The sequence below is a fragment of the Pleurodeles waltl genome, chromosome 10, assembly GCF_031143425.1.
Source record: "Pleurodeles waltl isolate 20211129_DDA chromosome 10, aPleWal1.hap1.20221129, whole genome shotgun sequence".
Classification (NCBI taxonomy): domain Eukaryota; kingdom Metazoa; phylum Chordata; class Amphibia; order Caudata; family Salamandridae; genus Pleurodeles; species Pleurodeles waltl.
In genome coordinates this window covers 622,744,763-622,768,796 of record NC_090449.1, presented here as the reverse complement: position 1 = coordinate 622,768,796, position 24,034 = coordinate 622,744,763, and the positions used below count along the sequence as shown (strand labels likewise).

General features: G+C 41.8%; 1 protein-coding gene across 4 annotated transcripts in view; it reads left to right on the top strand.

The window, feature by feature from the left end:
* XYLB (xylulokinase) overlaps window positions 1-24,034 on the top strand; it is an 830,291-nt gene that overhangs the window by 226,955 nt on the left and 579,302 nt on the right. For all 4 annotated transcript variants that reach the window (XR_011199144.1, XM_069211091.1, XM_069211089.1 and 1 more), the window contains 3 exons: window positions 12,484-12,565; window positions 14,364-14,404; window positions 20,880-20,995. Coding sequence is in view for 3 of the 4 variants with exons in the window: in XM_069211091.1 (XP_069067192.1) it covers window positions 12,484-12,565; window positions 14,364-14,404; window positions 20,880-20,995 (239 nt within the window). In the remaining variant the exon portion in view is untranslated. The remainder of the gene's footprint in view (window positions 1-12,483; window positions 12,566-14,363; window positions 14,405-20,879; window positions 20,996-24,034) is intronic.

Below are 24,034 nucleotides of genomic sequence, written 5' to 3'. Positions count from 1 at the left end.
GTTGACTTATATATAATAAAAGGGGAGGTTAAGGCTTTGCAAACAGTTTTCAATGCCAATTGGAAGTGACAGTGAAATTGTATACACAGGCTCTGGAATGGCAGGCCTGAGACAGGTTTAAAGCCTACTTGTGTGGGTGGCGCAATGAGTGCTGCAGGTCCACTAGTAGCATTTAATTTACGGGCCCTAGGTATATTGTATACCACTTCACAAGGGGCTTAAAATAAATTAAATATGCCAATTGTCAATAAAACCAATGTTACCATGTGTAGGGGAGAAATGCACGCACTCTAGCACTGGTCAGCGGTGGTAAAGTGCTCAGAGTCCTAAGGCCAACAAAAAGATACAGCAAAAATGTGAGCCAAAAAGGTCGGGAGAAGACCACCCTAAGGTTGTCAGGTCTAACAATGACAAATACGTGACACATTTGTGCATACATACAAAATCTGCCAAGTTCCTGTTTTCTACAGGTGGCATATTTAGCATCTAAGGAGTTTTGTACACTTTTTCAACCCATCACTGATAATTTGCCAGGCCTTGTGTCTTGTCAGTTTTGTGAGGTACCTGCATTCCCATCCCTCTGACCCACTTACTCCAAAACAGACATTATCCAAAGTCAATACTAGATGTACTGGAAAAATCACTGTTGGCCACCCCTTCTTAAAAGCAAAGACAGGCACCTGAAATCTAAAAAATGACTGACTATATTAATATTGGTTAGGAGGATGGATAAGAAAATGGTCCTAGTAGCATCTGCTAAAATAGAACAAAATATAAAATAATGCCTGCGAATACCTTGTAGAGTCATGGTCTCCAGTATATATGTTAGAGTCACAGATCTCTAACTGGCCTTTACAGGAAAAGGGTTATGGATAAAGCAAATGCAGCTTTTTTGATACGTGCTCAGGGTGAGAAATTGGGTTGTTGGTTGAGGGTTGACACAACACTCACACTTTATTGACATTGCACCAACACACAACACAACCACAACAATTGACCCAACTACAAACTCAGCTACACAAACACACTCACACACACACAACTGCACACATCATGACAACGACCACCACACAACACTCACCTGAATGTTGCACACACCCAAACATACACAACAACATCAAACTCACATGCACGTTGCACACAGGAAAACACAACCACATCACCCACTCCAGCTTCCTCCACCTCGACCATCCGATCCAATCTCACATGCTGACTCACATACACAACTGGACTCACAATATCACAGGTACAAATTCCCTTGCAATGTGCACACAAAGATATTGTGACAAGTGTGATGCCATTGTTATTGTGATGCCAGCATTCATTTGGAAATGAATACTGACACCACAATTCAATTGTGTATGTGTGCAATATGTGTACAGTACCAGTATGTCCCCGTCAATCTCTGGTACAAATGTGTTCCCAACATATAAAATACCTGGGACATATATATATATATTATATATATATATATACGTATGCAGAGGTCCCAAGCTCATGTGGATGTGGAGTGCCCACACAATGTACAAAGTACATGCAGTATCCCTACCTTTGAGTCTGTGATGGCAAGGTTGTGTGTGCTTCGTGGTCAAGAGGCAGCAGTGATGGCAGGTGATGTCAAGTCAGGTCTAGTCCAAAACAAAAGTGGAAATGTGGGCAAAGCTATGTTTTGTGCCCCCCTTCCCCTCCAATCAGTCAACTCAGGTTTGGAGGTTGCACCACCACAGTTATCCTGGTGGTAAGGCACATCCAAATGTGCTCAGTGGTAAAGATGGCTGGGGTCCTGCTGTCAGCCCCTATTCCCAGTGCCGCTGTTGTGGAGGCTGGAGATTCTTGGTGGAGTCAGCGAGACTCGGGCGCTCTTTTACCTATGGTTGTGCCAATATCTAAATCGGGCAGATGGACCACCAAAGTGGCAGACGGGTTTCCGATGGAAAACCAGTGGCAGGACCGTTACCGCCAAGATCTAAATCTGGCCCATAGCCTCTTTTTTGGAAGTCGGGACAAAGCTGCAGGCTGTAGCTGACGAGAGCTCCATGAGGCCGGTTACCTGTTTTGCGCTGAGCGCTGAGCAGGATTTGCTGCTATGGAGAAGGATGTAGCAGGAGAATATAGCAAATTCACTACTATCGGTGAGCAGGCAGGTCTAGGTCTCCTCTCAGAACACTTTTTACTGAAAATTGTCCAAGTTTCAACTTTTTAATTTGGGCTATCTGGGTACATAGAGCACACTTCTAAGGGTCCAGGACTGGAGCGGCGCCAGTTGGAGGGTCAGAACTCACTGAGGCTGGGTCAATGTGGAAAACCTAGATTCAAGCAAAAAAGCAGGTCTCAAGCAGCATGGCAGTCCTCTGAGGGCACGGGACAGGCTTCAGCAGCAGGACAGTCCTCTTGGTGCAGTAGGGCAGTCCTCTGAAAAACAGTAAGCCACAAACCAGTCCTCTGAGAGTCCTATGCATGTCCAGAAGTGAACTGTGGGTTTTAGGGTTCTAATTTTATACCTGTTGCGAGCTTTGAAGTGTAAGAAACTTCTGCATTTCTATCCCACTGGTGTCTGGAATTTCCTGCCTCTCTGCCTTGGTGCCAGGATGCCTGGGAACACAAAAGGCTACTGTGAATTTATTTTTGTGAGTGCTGAGGCAGATGCTGTGAAAGGCAAGTGAGGCTGTGCATAGCTCTGCCCTCCTATCCTGCCAGCATGGCCCATCCTGCCAACATCCAGTCTCTCTTTTGTGAGGCTGTCTGAGGGGACTATATAAAAGCCATCTGCCAATTACACATAGTCATGTGACCCACAAAACAGGCTGCAGGCACCAAATGAACAGGATAAGAAAATACCAACTTTCTAAACGTGGAATTTTCAGAGTTGTGTTTTAAAATCTGCTTTCAACATTAAAAAGGATTTTAAATGACAAGTCCTTAGACCCCAAACATGAAATTTCTACCTGCTCCCAAACAAATGTGATCACGTACTAAATGTAATAAGGTAACATTGTGAGTTTTTTTACTACCAGTAACCGTAATATGAATATGCTGCACTTTTGTTGTTTGCGTCACAGCACATCTTTGAAAAAGTGTGGTCTGTGAAAACAAGAAAAGTGTGCTTTAATTGAAAGAATGCCCTGCCACCAGAGAAACCATGAACTTGGACTGCCTCCAGGGCAGCACAGTCAAGTGAAATATTCAGGAGCTGTTCCAAAGCTGCTCTGTGTAGGTGGCAACCCTCTTGCACGTTCAAGGTGTATTAAAGAAATCTGTGCTGTCGGTGCAGTGAGTGACTGCAACCACCTGAAGGAGGATATCTGGGTGGTCCATGGGACCCATTTTCTCCTCCCCAGAGGAATCTTCTTACGAGATGCACTTAAAATGTGTGCCACCTTTTTGTGGTGCACTTTCAGGGCGCCTCTTAAAGGCTTGTTTGCCTCTGAGCCCATGTTGGTAATACAGTGCGGGCGCTGAGGCAAAGTGATTCCCTCATTTGCATGGGGCCAAGCCCCTATGCAAATGATGGAACATCCTCTCATGGTAGCGCTACCTGTGTACCAACACTATCAGTATTACAGAACGGTGTAATACTGGGACACCCTTCTGTAATACCATTGGACTTCTGGGTGCCCAAAGCGGGGGCACACAGCTGCTGCGCCCCCATAGCAAAATGTATAATACGGCCCCAGGGCATGTAAAACTTAAAGTACATGTCCAACGTTTTAAATACAATGTTCCTATGGACTGCTTAGGACCTACTATGGGGATGGGTTATATGTATTAAAAAATAAGTTTTAGGCTTTTCAAAAGATTTAATTTGCCAAGCCGAATTGGTAGTTTACAACTGCATTCAGGCTGCAATGGCAGGCCTGATACCTGTGTTAAGGGGCTATTTAAGTGGGTGCACAATAAGTGCTGCAGGTCCACTAGTGTCAATTAATTCAATGGGCCTGGTTATATAGTATACCACTTTACTAGGGACTTGTGAGTAGGTTAAATATGGCAAATAGGTGCAAGACAATTTTACCACGTTTTAGGAAGCGAGCAGTATAGCACTGATTAGCAGTGGTAAAGTGCACTGAGCTCTTAAAACCAACAAAACGGGTTCAGAAAACAGGAGAGGCAAAGGCAAATTTTTTGGGGGTGACCCAGAAGAGAGGACCAGGGACGCCCACTATCATAGATTAACATGTACATTGAACATCTAATAAAATGTTTTTCAATAAAAGAACATTGTGTATGTACTTCATGTGCATAATTTGGGCTTGTCAATAAAATATAAACGGGTCAGTGCAGATTTTTTATTGCCAGCATCTTCACATCCAACCATTTAAGTGCTGGAAATGCGGTGGGACATAATTTCAGAAAGTACTTAGGGGTCATTCTATATGTTGCTGCATCAACATAAGTATGTTATTAAGTTGTCTGATTACAATTTAAGTCCCTGATCTAGATTTCGGTGGACAGGCTACTCCGTCACAAAGGTGATGGGTATCCCGTCTGCTCAAATATAAATCCCATTTTTTCCTATGCGATTTATATTTCGGTGGATGGGATATCGGTCACTGTTGTGACAGTTTAACCTGGCCCCCAAAATCTAAATTAAGCCCTAAGTCACGTACAAATCATATTGGTGATAAGTCGCAATATTCAGTCTATGGTTAATTTATTTGCAGATGTTGTTGTCAGCAGTGGATTTCCATCTGAGACAGGGTCTGGCAAAGGAGGTAAATCATGTCTTCTGAAATCTATCAGTCTCTAGAACAATGTGGCATTAGTCATAATGAAATTACTTTGTAACACTGCTGGACAAATGATTATGTTCGGAGGTTTAACAGGATAGTTTCACTGTCAGAGTATTTTCTTTTGATTATCAGTAATAGTAAGGATGCGTAAACCACACTAGGCAAAGCGCAAGGAAATTTGCTCTGGAGTTTCCTCATTTTTCTAGTTAATTTCAACAGAGCTCATAGACGTATACAGTTGTCAGAAAGCATCAATGGAGATTGCCAAAATTCAGCGGTCACTTTTGGCATATATGTGATCAAAGCAGAAAGGAGCATTTTATAGCCCCATCACACCACTGGAAACAGTGTTTGAATTGTTATCTCAGATGTTGGTGTTCACCTTGGCTTGTCCCCTGTAAACGCATACATCAGTTAATCATGAGCTGCTTCTTAAAAAAGTGCCGAGATTTTTAATACTAACATGATCACTGGATATGTTTGTATAAAGTACTTTAGTATTGGAAAATTGGCAAGTATTAGTGAGTGAAATCTTGCCAGGAGTGCGGTGGGCAGAGTTTGCAAGTATGGAAATCATATGCGAATAAATGTAATGGTGTGAGAGTTATTTGAGACCAATACAGAAATATATAATATGTGTCTAAGATATCTGTTGATTGGGCGAGTGTGGCTTCAGAGACATTGGTGGTCATTATGGCCCTGGCGGTCTTCTGACCATCAGGGTTAATGTGGCCGTATCACCGCCAACAGGCTGGCGGTGAGGCCGGCCACATTATGAGTGTGGCGAGTTGGACGCTGCCAATCCGCCACATCTCTGACCCGGCTGTCCACAGAGGACCACCAGCGGTATTAGGTCCCGGCCCACCTCCATGGTTTCCACGCAGGGTGCACTGCCACAAAAACCATGGCAGTAGTGCTACCTGTCACTGGTAGACAGCTCCCCACCCCCCAGCAAGCACCTGACCCCCCCCATCACCCCTCTACTCACATAGCACCCCAACACCCTGCTCACATAGTGCCTCCCACCCCTCTCCCTGCCTACATGCAGACACCTACACTCACCACGCATACATCCACTCACCTACACTTCCTGACACGCATCCAGTCACACTCATCTATACACACATTCACTCATACGCATACCACACATACACCACAACACTCAGTCGCATTCACACACATACACACACACATGCATACGCAGACACCACACATAACACTATCCACCCTCCCACCCCACTCCCCTGTCGGACGCCTGACTTACCTTGTCCGGCGAGGAGGTTGTCCGGCAGGGAATGGGAAGGACACCGCCAGGCCGTATTAATGGTCTTAATACGGCTGGCGGCGTCCTTCTGGCGGGCAGTGCAGGTGGTAGTAACGCCAGTGCAACACCGCCCGCCAGCATGGCTACTGCTGGATATCTGCCCAAAGTGTGGCAGAAATTTGGCAGTACCCATTATATGGCGGTCTTCTGGCACCTGTGTCTTTGGCGGTCTCGCTCAGAGGGCACCAAAGTCATAATGAGGGCCATTGTGTCTTAGGGTTCGGGCAATGAAATTCAGCAAGTCAAATATTCATCATGCATTGATATGCATAACAGTCTGATATCTGAAAATATCTTGATTTCATTTATTATTTCTTAACTTCTTTAGGTGATTTTTGTTCCAAGTTGGTTGTGTTTTGTTGCATTGGATTAAGGTGGATGATGTATTATTTTTCACTAATTTGGCCCACAATGCTAAGTTCTCAAGTTTAATGGTTCCATCAAGAAATATGCTAGTAGTGTCTGTTTTCATATGTGTCTTAGTTGGCTGTCTGGTCTTGGGTCGTACTGGTGAATCTTTGATCATCTTTGTTGGACCTGGCCCTTTCTGCAGGTCATCCCCAAAATGTTTTGCTTTCCTCCTTCCATTTTTCAGAATTAGTTTTTGTTGTCTTTAGGACTCTAGGCTCTTTACCACTGCTAACCAGTGCTAAAGGGCAGGTGCTCTCTGCTGAAAGCATGGTAATGTTGGCTTATCCACAATTGGCATATTTAATTTACTTATATATCCCTAGTAGAGCGCACTACCTGTGTCAGGTTCTGTAAATCAAATGGTCCTGGTGGGCCTGTAGCACTGATTGTGCCACCCACTTCAGTAGCCCTGCAAACATGTCTCAGGCCTGCCACTACAGAGGCTGTGTGTGCAGTTTTACCCTGCCATGTCAACGTGTCAAGTTAACCCCCTTGTCAGAGCAAAATCTCCCTTTATGATAAATATTTCACACTGAAGGTATGCCGTAGACAAGGCTTCTCCAACCAGTAGCTTGTGAGCTACTGGTAGCTCTCCATCTGCCTGTGAGTAGCTCTCTTGTGGGCAGGTCAGCTTACCAAATTAGAAACTTTTGCATGGTTGAATTAATATGTGTATAACACAATTAAAAAGTGTGTATTTGAGGCGAAAATATGTGTATTTTCAGAACCCATAATTTCAAACATACATTTAAAGCTGATATCGAATGATAAACCATGCAGCACTGGGAGACTTATTAGTGACATGATTCCCTTTGCTCTAGGGGGCATTGCAGCCATGGCTGTTATGTATTTACTCTTGTAGAGTTATTTCAAACTGACTAAGCTTTTTTTACATTACTGCTGGCAGTCTCATACTAAGGTAATCACGGGTGGTAATCTTTCATAGGTCGTTGTATCTAGGTCCTTGTAGCTGACCCGTGACCACTAATGTACTCTTGTCTTAAGTGTACAACACTAATAATTTTGGGAGCTAGGATGATTTTTGGGAAGCAAAAGTAGCTCTCATTAGTAAAAAGGTTGGAGACCCCTGCCGTAAACAGTCCAAGGGCAGGTTGCTGTGTATTTAAAAAGTAGGACCTACTTTTCAGTTTTACATGCCCTAGTAGTGAAAAACTCTTTTAATTTGTTTTTCACTACTATGAGGTCTACCCCTCATAGGATAACAAGTTGTAAGCTGTAATTACTGATTCAGAAGAAGTAGAGTTGTCATGTTTAGTACCTCTGGAATTGTAATGATAAATACTCTTTAATGGTAAAGTTGGATTTATTAGTACAGTTTTGAAAGTGCCACTTTTAGAAAGTTTGCATTTTTCTGGTCTTTGCCTTGTGTGCCTGCAGCCTGTCTCCAATACATGTCTGGGGTGACAGCTTGGCTTGTGCATTCCCTCTAGACAGCCATACACAATGGGAGCTTAGGTGTGACTTGATGGGCCCTACTTGGCTATTAACTGGTTTGATTGTGGGGGGCGGAGCTAAGCACAGACTCGCACTTACACCTGAATGGACGGTACTCTGTCCACTCACAAGAGGCCTAATGATCCTGTATTTTCACTCCATCCAGCTTGTAGCCAGGGAAGTGGAGGGAGGGGAGTCCCTGAAGTTCATAGCCACTGTCTAGCTTCTCCCACCTTCCAGAACCAGGGCACCAGATTATAAATACTGAACCTCAAACACTACCAACTCAGTACACTTATGGACCTGTGGATACTCTGCCAGGAGGAAGGACTGCTGTACTGCCAATCTGCTGAGCTTCTCCTCTGCTGGACTGATACACTGAAGGAGCTGTTGCTTTTCTGTTTTGACCTGCTGCCTGCTTCCCTCCTGCCTGGGGAAGAAGAAATGGGTCTGCATCACCATCTTGCTCCCAGGACCCTGGAGTGACTCAAAGGGCAAAATCTGCTGGCCACTGGATCTGAGCCTCATGGACATAACAGGCTCCCCACAACTCCTGAATCCTTCTTCAACAAGCTCCTGACCCCAAGAGGCACATCTTCAACCTTCTGATATCAAGCTTTTGAGCACTTTATGATCATGCATGGCCCACTTGCACCAGGACTGTGCCACTCTCATGTAGAATAAGCGTGAGCTGCCACAAGTTTGTATCTTGGCTCAGCAAGCATCGAGTCAGTCAGTTCACGAAGCCCGGTCGAATATTAGTGCCCACGAACACCACCAGCGATGCTCTCCTTGCTCCTCTCAAACTTGTTCCCCGTGAATGGGACTCTTGGCTCAACTTTGAGAAGGTAAAACTTCAGCAGGACTTGTCTGGGACTGTATCCGACCCACATTCCATTACGGTTGGCCTGAACGTTTTGATTTAACCTGTTCTAGCGTGACCAGATACCCCCAGTCCGCGCTTTTTTACTTTTAGGCACTATAAGTTTAATCTCAAAAAATTCAAATTTCAACTTCTCCTTATTGGATTTGTGTTGTTTTGCTCATTTTGTTTATTAAACTAGGGTATATTTTTCTAAATACGTGTGATATCTTTTTGTGTGGTGTTTTCACAGTTTTATTGTTTGAAGTGTTGCAAAAATACTTTACAAATTGTCGCTATAGTTAAGCCTAACTGCTCACTGCCAAGTTACTAGGGGGTAGTAAGAGGTCAACTCTTACTGTGTATCTAACGTAGCCTGACTAGAAGTGTGGTTCCTGCTTGGACATTGTGCATACCTCTGCCAAGCAGAGACCCAATTTCTAACAAACGTTCATAAAGATCTTCACTACTCATCTCATATTGTTTCCTCTATTTTCAATCTCAGACAGTGCCACTAGTGGAGCATTGACGAGTCCTGCTATGACTTTAGCTTACTAAATCTTATGTAGCGTAGCTATGCAACTGCCTCTGAAACTGAAGCTGAATCACTTTCAGCCATATAAATTATCAGTAGAAGTTGGCCTTTTCTCCTGAAGCATGTAAAAAATATAAGTGGACGGTTCTTGTATCAGTGTTAAAAGAGTGGAAAGCAAATGCCATGCACCCGATTTCTTCCATATCGTACTTAGGTTTACTAGATCAAATACAGTTAAGAAGTTGACATAGGCACAGTTTAACAGAATTGTTCAGTTCTCGACTGCACCATGGTCCAACAGAGCTAAGAAGAGGGTATTAAGAGTAGTAGTTTTTTTTGTTCCAAAACATGGTTTGGTATTTTGGAATAATATAGTTAAAATCAATTGATGTTGATAAAAGAGTGTCAAAAATCTTTGCAAATATTTCCTTTTTGGGCCTATCATTGTTCGTAATTGGTAGTCCATTGGCACATTTCCCACATATTTCCTAAACCTGGGATTAGGATACTGCCTTTCTGTGACTATGGAATAACTTGTTTACCACCAGTTGCTCGAAACAAGGGGTAATGAATTAAGGCCTATTTATGGCAAAGTGGAGCAGTGAAGCTACCATGATACAAGGTGGCCTGCATTGCAATCAGGATTGTTTTGTGCAAGAAGAGGCACCTTCTTGCACAAAAACAAGGCTTAAAAGCATATTCCTCTATCTATGTGTGCAGCACAATATCCTCTCTAGAGGAAGCATATCTTTTTGTCACATTCCCAGGTTTATCAGGTTTGGTAAATCTAGGAATGCGTAAAAACCATGGGAGTTGCTTAAAACACCCACACAATGCCCATGTAACGCCTCTCTTGCGCCGAGTAATTCAACACAGCAATTTGTGCTGTGTTGCATTACTTCAGATTTTTAAGCCATTTAAAGACACGCAAAGTGGCTTTGCATGGCTTCAAAAATCTGACAGAGGTTTGCGTCACACAAGTACCACGTTGCATGGTGCATGACGCACCGCTCTCATAAATATGCCCCTTCATCTCCATCAATGTGCATACCTTTTAGTAGGTTGGGCCAACCTGTCATAGAGTGTATGTAAATAGAATTTTCTGTGGTTCATTAGTATCTACAGAGAGTGAGGGGTTTGGAGACCCCCAATCGTGTTGCCTGTTAGAACGCCTTAATGTTTCATTACTGTAATAGTCTGCATTCTGTATTATTTTTCCCATCCTATTTCTGTTCAAATTTCTATTACTTTTTTTCTTTACAAGTTATTTATATTTTTGACAAATCCTTCTACTTAAATTTATTTTGGCATCCAATTTCAGAACCCCATTTTATTTCCAAGAGCTTATGAAGGTAACAATTTTGGAAGCCTAACTATGAAATAATGTAATGAATTCAATTAAATATAGATCATATTGTTTGATTCTTTCTAAATATTGCAGCTCTGCTGAAAGGAACATCTAGATTTTGTGAATATCTCAGGCTTAAGCAAAGCTTTGCTATATTAAAATCTCCATTTGATTTGAATGTTCTCTGGAGGCTGGTCCTCCATATCTGCCCGTGATCTTTGTATACCACTGTCTTTTAATGGGTTTGGAGGTGTTCATTATTAATACAATTGTGTAACCAAAACCTAATGATTAACAGGTACTAAAAGGCCTAAATAATGAAACGTGTGTTAGAAAAATAAAACGTGCACGTTTAAATTGTGGCTTACACGGTCAGCCACCATTCAATGTGATATAATAAATGACTATGAAAATGTATTTTGATTAATTATAACTAGAAACATTGACAAAGCATGACTAATATTATTGCACTAAACAACTAATCGCTTGATATTATTAGAAATATTTTATTTTATTTTTCATGTTTTAGCATTAATGAAAAAGCCTACGTTTTAGTATTTTCCAGAAGCACAATGTTTGAATGTTATGCTGATTTTACTGAAACACTTTGCAAACATTGTTTATTAGATATCCTGTTAAATGTTCACAGTGGAAAGCTACTGCTTTCTCTGTTCTGCTTGCACTGTACTTTCTTGTGATAAATGGCGCAAGTTAACAATGTGGTTTAGTTTTTGAAAGAAAGCAACCTTAGCTAAATGTTCTGTGTTGTTTTTAACAATGTTATTATTAATCGGAAACTGCCATCCGGAGAGGAGCGTAAAAACAACGAAGAAAGACACAACTGAAACCAAGTTAAAATTTATTTGGCTGCTCACTAACCCATCTCACAGTCTTGTCCAATAGAAGCTTAGCTAGTAACTATTGGCCCTTTAATTTAGCAAATTTCAGATGATGTCAGTTCAGTTCTATCTAGAGTTAGGTTCCGTTCAGTTCAGCTCTTTGCAGTTCTTATGTTTAGTCACATATGATTTTAACAGTTCAGTTACATTAGGCATACCATTACTGAACTGTTTTCCCTTTCAATGTTCCTAATGCTGATCTCTGAAGACCTGCTGTTTCTGTGCTCAGCTGATGAAGAATTTGCAAGCTGCTGTCTCTTTTAGGAGAGGTATAACCAATGTGCATTTTTTTAGAAATCCAACCGCATTTTTGTTAGAGCTATAGTTAGGTGTTTTTCCAAATTATTTTTTGTCTTATTTTTAATTTTTGCATGTGCAAAGCCCAGCTCACACATGCTTTCCAAATTAGAATTTGATAGGTAGGATGTAGAAACGTTTGTGCTTTTAAGTAACTAAAGGCCCATCTATTAAATAAAGCAACGGTGGACTAACTCCTTATCAAACTTGTGCAATTCAGCATTTAATGATACTGTTTGATTACCAGTTTTGCTTTGGATTGAAAATTAATTTAGAATGGAAAATTAATTCATGAATATGGTTTATAAAATGTTTTTTTTTTTCTACCTGCACTAATTCCTACAGAAGAAGTTGCCTATTCGGTGTTTTGTTCACATTATGACAAGTGCTAATATAACAGCATATGAAAACTGATCATGCAACTTTGAGTGAAATAATTCAAGAACACACAGTTACTAAGATGATCATCACTATTATGATTTAAATGTTTTCTTTGCACAAAGCAGGTGCTAAATCAAAGCCTTTTTGTCTGTGCTAATACATCTCTTCTGCAAAGTTTTTTTGAAAACAAAGGTTGTAATTTAAAGTCTACAACTATAACGATATTCCATTTATTCCTTAGGGATCCATTTCACCATATCATGTTCAACGCTATAACTTTCATCCCAACTGTAAGATTGTTGCATTCACAGGAGACAATCCAGGTGAGCCACAACAAATTTAATGTAACAGGTATTGGTGGTGTATGTATGTTTTTTAAAAAACATTTTTTGGTTTATTTTGCTCTTGACAGTGTAAAACAAAAACATTGTGGTAACACTGCCTATCTCGCAGGATAGTATAGCAATCAGTACTGACGTTCCTTATACATATATAAGCCCTCTTTCATACAAAGTAATTCGTGAGCACCAACATCATTGCCAACCCGACCTATTCCCGCTCTGGTGGGGTGTCTAACAAGCCCTGATATGCCCCTCATGTATGTTTTAATTTGATAAGAAAATTGTAATTCCATCAGATATTTTTTTCAGTGGCCTTTTCATCAATCATAACATTATCTCCGAGGTTTAGTTAATGGTTTATAATCTATTTAATTTTATATGTTTCCTCATTTTTAATAGCAGAAAGATTGCCCTCTTCAAAGAGGCATCATCATACCTGGATTCAAATCTTATCAGTCCCATAATTTATAATATGTTTTCGCGTTTACTGGTTACTTGTTTGCTAAACATGAATTACTAATAAAATATGTAAAAAGAATTTCAATTTCATAGTGATATAATTTCCCAATTACTATATTTAAAACAACGAAGTGCTATTTAAAAAAAATATCTAGTAAATGTTCCTAATGCTCGAAACTACAAGTACTTTATATTTAGAGACGTAGAAAATGGAGTAACGCCATTTTAACCTAGTATGTACTTACAAATGTCTAGCTTCCATATAACGAACCCTTTAAACTGCTAAGGATAAATGAAGGACAGTTATTAACTCAATGATTTTACTGCAGATTTGCTTTACTGTGCATGTCATACTTTTCAGAGTAAAGGTTTGCGCAGAGACAGTTTTCTGAATGGGGAGGCTGATCAATTGTGTCAACTTACAAAAATCTTAAAGGTTTTGACAAATCCCAGTTGCTGATTAAAGGAGTTTAGGGAAAACCCTCTCAGTAAGTGAATGTGGTGCACAGGAATTTCCTCCGGCTCATTTTTTACAGCAAGCTTCTTTTGTATATTTTAAAGCGTTTCATCCTTAATGTACCTATGAAATGTAGTATAAATGTGATGTGGAAGAGTGGGGTCATTTATAGTTAAAACATTTAACTCCAGAATGTCTTCTGGGTGTTAAAAATATTAACAAATATGGCCCAGGATCTTATTATGAAGTGAGGGGTTCTTTATTACTCTTCGTAAATTACAATTGCCTTCTTTAAAGATATATCTGATAAGGTCCCTGTGAAAGCATACTAACATTACACAATTTCGACATTAGCCAGGTACAGGAATGTGTGTATTAGGTCTCAAAATGTCTGCCGACCTGCTTGCAATGACCCATACGATTTATTGAGGCTGAATGGTATGAATCCATTACTTGACCAAAGTGGCGTAATTATTGACTGCTAAAGCATCCCTTTGAAGTATGAGCAATTCAATAGGCTTTAAAATCTTCAGATCTAGTTGTCATTGATGTGTTTGATGTCCCTTTAGTGTGTGTTTCTTTCTCTTGCGCTGAGAAAAAAACAAATCTTTCAGTGCATCCAAGCTTTAAAGTGTAATGCTGAAAGTTGTCATTCAAGTATAATTTTAGTAATGCCTGCGTTCAATTAGGGAACACTGTTCTTCTTCTTAAACTGATACATTCCTGGCATGTTACTCATCCTGTTTCTGAAGAGTAATCATTAGCTGTGGGCTACCATGTTGGCAGTTTTCAGTATAGTGGTCCACTACATATTGTTGTGTGATGTGCCAGCTTACTCCTAACCACCTCTGTTGAATTTTGCAGCATCACTGGCTGGAATGAGGCTAGAAGAAGGAGACATTGCAGTAAGTTAAAGTACTCTATGTTAATTGCCATACTCATCTGTTCAAACGTTGCTTCTTCCTAGCCGTGGAAAGTATTTAAGTGCCCAGTTGGTAACTAATGCTTACGTCCGGCTGTTAGTTTTTCCTTAGTACTCCCAATTCATGAATTCATTCTGACACTTCCACTAAAGCACAGTATCCGTTGATCACCTAACTCGAGGCACATGTAAAATTGCGAAAATCGACTCACTAGAATGGATCACTTTCCACAGGGATAATGCAGAACTTGCAGATGACAATAACACATATTAGATAAAATATCACAATACATGAGCTTCTGTCCACCAACAAGCCCATCTCTTGGGAAAACTCACCAGCTGATGACTGCAGTCTACAGATCGAGACTGCCAACAGCATCAAGAGGTCAAAGAATTGGCAAAAGGTGCACTGCACAAGAAATGATTAACAAGAAAGCACATCAAACAAAACCTGCACACTGACCTAACGAAATTATTGCCTTACTCTGGATTAGGAATTGGGGATGGGGTTAGAATGTAGCCCCCAGCTCATCCACATAGGATGATTCCTAGGATTTGAACCAGTGGCATTTATGTAAAAAAAGTACAATTATTACAGGCATTCATTGGCACCAATTAAAGTCTGAAACTGCCTTACGAATTGTTCTTACAAACTTACCCAATCGCTTCCTTATCTGAATATAAGTTAGCTAATTCATTCACCATCAATACATCAAGAGCATTGATTTTCACGTTTGTGTACCAAAACCAGCATAAATGTAATCTTTACATACTTACACTTAAACGTTTAACTGTTACATAAAACCAAAAAATGTACAAAAACCACTTTGAGGTGCAATACAAAAAAGTATACCTTACGACAGTGGCGGCCGGCAGCTTTAGGAGGGAGGGGCAGGAAGCACACCCACACACACACACACATTCTTTCACACACAGACACGCATGCACGCAGATCCATTAACAACACTCATAACATTCAAACATGCACGCACGCACCAAACATTCATTTTAAAAGTTCACACACATTCATTCTTTCACACACATGCATGCACGCACATCCATTAACAACACTCATACCATTCAAACATGCACGCACGCACCAAACATTCATTTAAAAACATCACACACACACACTCATTCTTTCACACACGCACACACATCCATTAACACTCATAACATTCAAACATGCACGCACGCACCAAAGATTTATTTTAAAATATCACACACACACACACACACTTACCTTCAGCCTCGAGGTCCCAGGAAGGCTGGGACTGCTGCCTTCCGGGAAGGGAGCAGTCCCAGCCTCGTCACAGAGTGGGATGGGTCAGTGAGACTGCTGACCCCACCCCACTCTGTGACGAAGTGTCACTGATTGACACTCACCCTGGGCGCTTCAGGGCTTAAACCTGAAGCGCCCAGGGTGAGTGTCAATGGGTGAGGCTTTCCTCGTCACCCAGGGAGGGCCTCGAGGCACCTTTGCTGAGCCGAGGAGGTCACGCCCATAGGAGCTGTGACCTCCTCAGCCCAGCAAAGTTCAGCTCAGGCAGCCAGTAGTCTGCGCAAATCGCACATGTCTCACTCCTGGCTGTCTGAGCTAAAAATGAAGAGTGTCTGTCAGGCTGACCTTTGTTCAGCATGACAGACACTCTTCATGAGGGGCAAAATGTGGGTGGGTGTGGCCCCTCTGCCCTAAAGGATGGGCCACGCCTTCCTTACGATCCCCTACAGTCCGCCAACCTTCCCTCCACTACTGCCACATATGAAGAAGGTTCACCCCAGAAACGCATCACATGCAGAAACTGTAGGATATTCCTAGGGGAAATCCACTTTAAGCTTCTATAAATCCAAACAAACATTCTGAGTAATGCATGGCATTGACTGGGCCTCGACAAAGACTGACATCTCTTAAAGATGGTCATCAATCACAAGCATGTTTCATGTTGTATTGGGCTCATCACTGTAATGAAGTGGCCTCTGTGTCTTGAAGACTGCATTCAAAAGATAGTGTTCTTGTCCTAGGATCTCCTTAGAAATAGGCGGCCTGACTTCCTGGACTTACAAACGTAATTAATAGCATCTTCATCACTGCTATAGTTTTAAAAGTGCCTCTCTTTCCAGGTTCTGGAGTGACCCATCATAGGTGATGTAATCATGTAAATCATATTTTTGTGTTGAACAAACAGGGTTTATCACCAACACATCACTTCTAGGAAAGGGTAGGCAGAGTAATTAATCGCAGCCATGATGGGAGAGTGAGCCTTCAGGTGCCTTGTCCCTTTTGGGCATATAATAGTCATGCATATTCCTTTTGTATGGAGTCAGTCTCTTTTGATGTTGTTGACTACATGGACTTGTTTGCATCCAATGCCAAATCAACATACATCTGATCAGAAGCTGATATTATGGAACTGTGTACATCATATTTCTCCCACACTCCAAAGAGCACGCTGTTGACTTCTGTATCAATTTCAACTCTGTTAGCTTTGGAAACCATAAGGCCTAAACTTGGATTGTGTCTGAATATGTAGTGTTGCCTTCAAGTAAAAGACACATTTATTTGAGTTTATTCTCGGGTTGACAGAATTTATTTTATTATTACTTATCAATACTATTTTAGGCCGTTATTAGGAGTGCCTCATCATTAAGTTTATACTACACCTTGTAAATATGGATACCATAGATTGTGCTATTTACCTGGTGTTGTAACCTGATAATAATGCATGCCTGACCCACAAAACCCACATTGGATGATATTGTCCATGAACCAATCAAAGGTTTTACCTGGCACTATTTGTGTGGAAGAGGATACAGTATTACTGCAAAAGCTAAGGGGAAGGGAGCACACTGCCTGGCATACCATCACACAATTCGCCCACCTGGGAGCAGCACTGCCAGAACACCCACATATGAAGTGTTATACTCTACTGAAGAATGACCTGCATTCTTAAACACGTTTCTAGAGATACACAACACTAGCTACACCAAAAATGGTGAAAACTAAAGACTTTTTAACTGAAGTGATTGTAATCAAGCTCTGCATTTACCACAATGCATTTGGCAGATTGTATGCTGATATGCAAGGCAGTGTACTCACTCCCTTTTTAAAACTGGAAAAGATGTAATCCAGAATCAGATGCCGACTGGATTACCAGCAATGTTGGAAGGAGGGTCACTGTGTTTAGGAAAACGTATGGTTCATCTCCTCCAATCCTCCAGAAATGTAAACGTCTGGGTGGGGCATTCTTGCATATTATTTACAATATCCGCCAGATAGGTTAATATGAGTGATTATATTATTCCATTAGTGTGAATGTCCCCCGGGTATCCATGTAACATAACTGAATCCCAGCTGGGATAACTCATTCTTTTTTGATTAATTGATTACTTAATTTATAAAGCTCATAGCTACCCAGTGGGTTTCCCAGCACAAGCCAAGCTACGGTAACCAATGACTAGCTCTCTCAGGACTAAACTAAAGGGGATAGCCACATTTTCAACAGCTTCCAGAATTCTAGGTGGGATTTACATTCTTTCAGACGTGGTGAGTGGTTGTTCAATAGTTTAGGACCGAAAATGCGGAAGGAACAGCCACCTTGCGGGCCCTTCTGACACTAGGGACCACAGCAAGGTTCTGATAACTCGACCTAAGCATACGCTGCAGTACATAATAGGTGACTGTGGAGCTCAGGTAGGAGGGGGCAGTGATGTGGAGACATTTATACATAAAGCAGAGTGCTTTCAAATGCACCCGTTTGTCCACGGGCAGCCAATGGAGAGAATAAAGTAAGGTGGCAGAACTAGTGAACTGAGCCGGGCAAAGTACGAGACATGCTGCTGCATTCTGCACTATTTGCAGGCATTGTAACAAGGTTCTTGTCACTCCAAGATAGAGAATATTACCGTAATCCAGCCTTGAAGTAACGAATGCTTGGAGTACGGTCTGCTGTGCTGTAAATGGAATACAGTATTTTATTATTTTCAGCCATTTCAAAATGCCAAAACAAGTAGCAGCCACCTTAGTTAGATGTAGCCACATTTACAGCTCCTGATCCAACCATACTCCCAGACTTTTCACCGACGCACCAGGGAGTGGGGGAGCAGCTAAGGATACTGACCAAAGGTGGGGGCATCTACAATGTAGGAGATTTACAACCAGGAGTACTTCAGATTTGTCCCCATTAAGCTTCAAAAAGTCTGCCACTTGCTGAAGACAGAGGGGAAGTGCATCCGCAGTAGATTGGTTCTTCGAAGACAGAGAGACCATAATTTGAGTCTCATCTGCATAAGAGAGAAGAGTGAGGCCAAAACTCTCAACAAGGCACTCCTGACATCAGCGTACCTTGCTGAGCTCTGGACTGATTTGAGTGAACCTAAAAGAAGCGACCAATCAAAAAGGATTCTATCCAAGCTAGCGCTTTGCCTCGTATGCCCAGTCCATCAAGTCTTTTAACTAGTATTTCATGATTGACAGTATCAAAGGCTGCACTCAGGTCTAAAAGCAGGAGTGCAGCTCCTTCTCCCTCATCCAATTTGTGTCTAAGGAATTCAGTGACCCCAAGCAGTGCAGATTCAGTGCAATAATCTGCCCGAGAGCCTGGCTGAGAAGGATGAAGTAGGTCATTCTGCTTTATAAGTTGTGTTAGTTGCACATTCACATGTTTTTCTAGCAGTTTCAAAAATATGGATAAAAGGGATATGGGCCTATAATAGGACCATAATTGTGAATCAGCATTAGGCTTTTTCAGCAAAGTGGTAACTAAGGCTGTTTCCCAGCAACTAGGGACTACTCCATTCAATACAGTTAGATTTAGAAGATGGACAGTTAATTCTAAATTTTGTTGAGAGAGCTTGCCTAAAATATCAAGGGGACACGGATCTAAACGGGAGCCAGATTTTGAATAGGTTCAAAGTGGATAATCAAAGTGGATAATTAGAGTTCTCGTACTACGGGTATCCATAAATTTGTGGGCCTTATGTGTGGTTAGGAAAGTCTTTCTAATGACCTTGACTTTATTGATGAAAAAATATCTTGTGATATCAATAAAATTAGTACCGTTGAGTAGAGCAGTAGTAAACAACTATTATTCAAGCACCTAGAGCTAGTTCAGTGTGTGTGTGCTATATAAATAGTTACCATCACATTCCTTGGACTCTTGATAGTGCGACAGCTCATCGGATGCCTCCAAATGAAATCCATAACTAGCACCTGGTGGCCTACACTGACCTGCGTTTACCTAGGAATTCTAGACCTGATGTTCAAAGGGTTTTAGTGATAGGAACCCTTCCGAATTGGTATATCACATAGCTTACAAACTCAAAAGCCCCTTTTCCTATATATGAAATGCATTTAGTGATTCAAAAAGTGTTTCATGAGGTAGGTCAAATTGTGACCCACTACAATTAGGTATTTTGTGGACCAACCTATTAGTGCTTAGATCAGTTTGCAAATTTCCAAAATAACACCATAGTTACAAAATACTGGCCACAAATTTCAACCAGTGTTTAGTACATCTGGCCTTGTATGATTAGCCCTTTGCTCTATGCAGTGATTAATTTGCACAAAAATAAATACAGTTATTCTTCAGGAGCCTGCCCTCAGCACTGCCGAATACCATTAGTTCAGAACACCAACCATGCAGAGCTTAATTTGAGCCAGTGGGTACCGATGTTTGGACACACACTTAATTGTCAACAAAGACACTTATGACAGTCTGCCACATGGTGGCACTGTATATCTAATTTAGAGGTGAGCACAACATCAGTTATTTTTGTACTTCATTGTACATTCAAAATGACTAATACCTGCTGCCCAAGCTACTCTTTTAGCTTTGGGGCCCAGATTAGTCTGAACTGTCGGAATTGTAGAAGTGTGATGGTTAGTATTGTATTGGTACTCTCAGTGGCACCACTAGAAGGGGCGATGAGTAGCGCAAGCTGCAGTGGCCTCCTCATATAGGCCCTGGCACTTTCTTTTTTTTTTTTTACAAATTAAACGCTGCAATCATGTCTAGTCTTTATCCCACCCAATGTCTATGTCTTTCACCACTCTACACTTCCTCTCTCTTTGGGTCACTCTTGCAGGTTCTTTTTCTATCCATGCTTTCTCTCTTTGTCACTGTTGTCCTATATTTTTCTTCCTTCTCCCTTCTATCTTTTCTGCCTTTCTCTCTCTTTTCTTCTGCATCAAAGTCTGATGTTGAAAAATAAGTCTTGTGTCCCAGAAATGAGTACCAGGGGTGCTCACCATCTGAAACGAATGGCACACATTAAACAATGGGCCAATTAAAGTTGTATTTTGTTCATGGCAGAGCACAGTGTCCTATGTATATTGCAGTTGCTATTATGTGAACGCATGTCTGTGCCCAGACTTCCACTTCCTTTGCCTTTGATCCAGGCTAACTTGGCACAGGGTATGTACAGAGAGAGCATAATGTATCATTTCATTCTCTTGGCAGGTCAGCCTGGGCACAAGTGACACCCTATTTCTCTGGATTAATGAACCAACTCCTGCTCTAGAAGGCCACATCTTTTGCAGTCCTGTGCAAACGGATTCCTACATGGCGCTCCTCTGGTAATGTCATGAACTATAGTAGTTAAGCGCAGATAATTCATTCTTGGTGTGTGTGAGCTGCTGGACTGTGAAGCGTCAGCACTTACACTCATCCCTTTGCAGATGAAGATGTATGGCTAACGGACATTCGGAGGGGGGCGTAAGTGAGCAGGGAGATGTGTGAGCAACACCTATCCGTCAGCGTCCTACCTCTCTGCTCCAAGTCTCCAATTTAGGAAACTCAATAAGGAAATCTCATGGCATGAGGCATAGTAGGAGGGATAAAGATTCTATAGTATTGGTATTAGAATTTAACAACACTGCCTTTTATCCCACACTAATAAACTCACCACTGTATAAATTTATATATATGTTAAGTAGTCACACTATAATAATTTATCTGCCGCCCATTATACCTGCTGTTTCTTGTTTTGTTTATTTTCTCAAAGTCACACCTATTTATTTACTTTTATGTTCCAGTTTCTCTTGTTGCCAAATATTTACACAGTACATTTTAATAAATGAACATTTAGTTAAAGAAAACTACATCACAAGTAAAAAAAAACTGTAATGAGCGGCAAGACAAAAGAGTTGGGGGCCCTGACGTATGAGTGCAGCGTCACTTTGCTTTGTTGCATCACTTGGAAAAGACAGGAACAGCTGCAGCCCGTCCTTTGCAGCTGAGGGGCCATGCCCCCCCCCTTTTGTCCCTCAAGAAGATTGTCTGTCAGGCTGAGCAAAGGGTAGCCTGACAGACACTCTTCATTTTCAGGTCAGGCAGCCAGGAGCTAGACATGCACTATTTGGGCAGGCTCCCGGCTGCCAGAGCTAAACTTTGCTGTGCTGAAGAAGTCACAGCCCTGTGGGCATGACCTCTTCAGCCTAGCAAACGTGCCTCGAGGCCCTCCCACTCATGATGATGAGGAATGTCACCAGTTGATTCGGATCTGGGTTCTTCAGTTTAAAGTCCTGAAGCGCCCAGGCCGAGTGTCAATCAGTGACACCTTGTCACAGAGTGGGGTGTGGTCAGCAGTCTCACTGACCCCATCACACTCTGTGATGAGTTGGGACTGCTGCCTTCCGTCATCGGCTGACCTTAGGTTAGCCAGTGAGGAAAGGCAACACTCCCAACCCTCCTGGGATCACCGAGGCAGAGCTGAAGGTGAGTGTGTGTTTTTTTTTTTTTTAATGAATGGTGCATGCGTGCATGTTTGAATGTTTGATAATGAGTATTGTGAATGGATGTGTGTGTACGCACATGTGTGAATGAATGAGTGTCAGTGTGCATGTGTTCCTGTGTGGCCTGCCTGCCCTCTCCCTCCTGTCTTTTCGTCCTGTGCTGGTGCACAATGGGCTGCCTAGCACCAACTCAGGCACCCTTGCATCATGGTACAAGGGTGTCTGCATTGCATGCAGGGTTGTTTTTGTGCAGGAAGGGACACCTTCCTGCACAACAACAAACCTGGGAGGCTTTTTTTCCGGTATGTGCAGCACATTCTGCAGAGAACAAAATACGAGGAGAGATAAAGGTATTTCTCCTCCTTGCGCCTCACCTGGGGAGGTGTAAGGTTTTGGCACATCCTCAGGTTTACCAGGGTTGGTAAATCTGGGGACGCCTCAAAATCTATGGCTGTTGCGTGGGAACACCCACTGCAATGCCCATGGAATGCCTGCCTTGTGCAGAGAAAAGCAACACAATGATTTGCGCTGCCTTGTGGCCTTATAGATATGCTTGCAAGGAATGTACCTCTGTTGCGTCACAAAAAGTGACGCCACGGTGGAGCAATGGGGTCATAAATATGCCCCTTTGTTTTTTAGTACACTATCACAAAGAACAATAACATTGTACATGCTATAACATATCAACTGAACCAGCAATTAACAAATGACAACTTAAACGAATGTAATAATAAATGTTTTTTTATTTAGCACAATTCTGTGTACCGTAAATGTCAGATCTTAATTTTACCGAAGGTAATGGCCCTAAATGTTTTGTCTTGAGAGGGTGAAAGGGTGAACGTGGACTGTTCGGAATGTAACTTGTGACATGCAGGTCTCACACACACCAATAAGTGCTTGACTCAAAGCGTAATTTAGCTTGCCACCGCGGATGCTACTGTATTAAAGGTTTTCCAAACGTGCTTCTTTCCCAACCTGCAATATTCTTAGCTTTCCCATTATTGAGACATCGAGAGATTTTGAAAATAATAATAACAAAAGTAACCTATTATGTATATGACTATCTAGAACATTGTATATGCAAATATTATTTTCCCGGTTGAAATCGGCACTCATTTTATCGACTCAGGAAGGATGAAAGGCTCAGTCAACCTCAACAGGATTTGAATTTGCTACCTGTAGATCAAAGAAAGAGCTCAGCAGCAACTGCTCATTTTACCGAGCAATCTTTCTAACATAACACATGGCTATTGTGACCTACATCAGTCATTCACATGGGTCCCAGAATGTAACTCTCCACTTCTCTGCATCCTGCACTGATGTGCCAGTTGAGAGAAATACACGCTGCTCTTTCGGTGGAGGTTTATAAAGACCTTCACCATGCATCACTATCCAATTAGTGACCCTCTCCACAGAGCTCTCTGGGCCCCTCTGTCTTGTCTTTCGCCATGCATTAATATCCTAGTAGTGAACCATTCACAGACCTGTGTCAATGGGCCTCTTTCTAGACCTGCAAGACACCCACATCCATTGAACTCTCATGATAAACCATGATACTGCCTTTGCATCGTGCACTAGCATAATGTCCACGAGACGTGCATGGAACTCTGGCAATGCACCTATCTTGATTTGCATCATGCAGTGCTTTCCAAGTATTGCGTCACTTAAACAGTTCTCACAATGCACCGCTATCCTGGCCCAGAATATGGATATGCATCCTATTAGTCAAAGCTGATTTGCATTGCACCATTTTATCTCAGTAGACGTTTATATGGCTCCTACAGTACGCCTTCTCACCCGTGTCATGTACTGATATTTCATCTTGCACTGGAACATTGTGGCTCCTACGGTATCAGTGATTCCTACATTATGCTTCTCTAC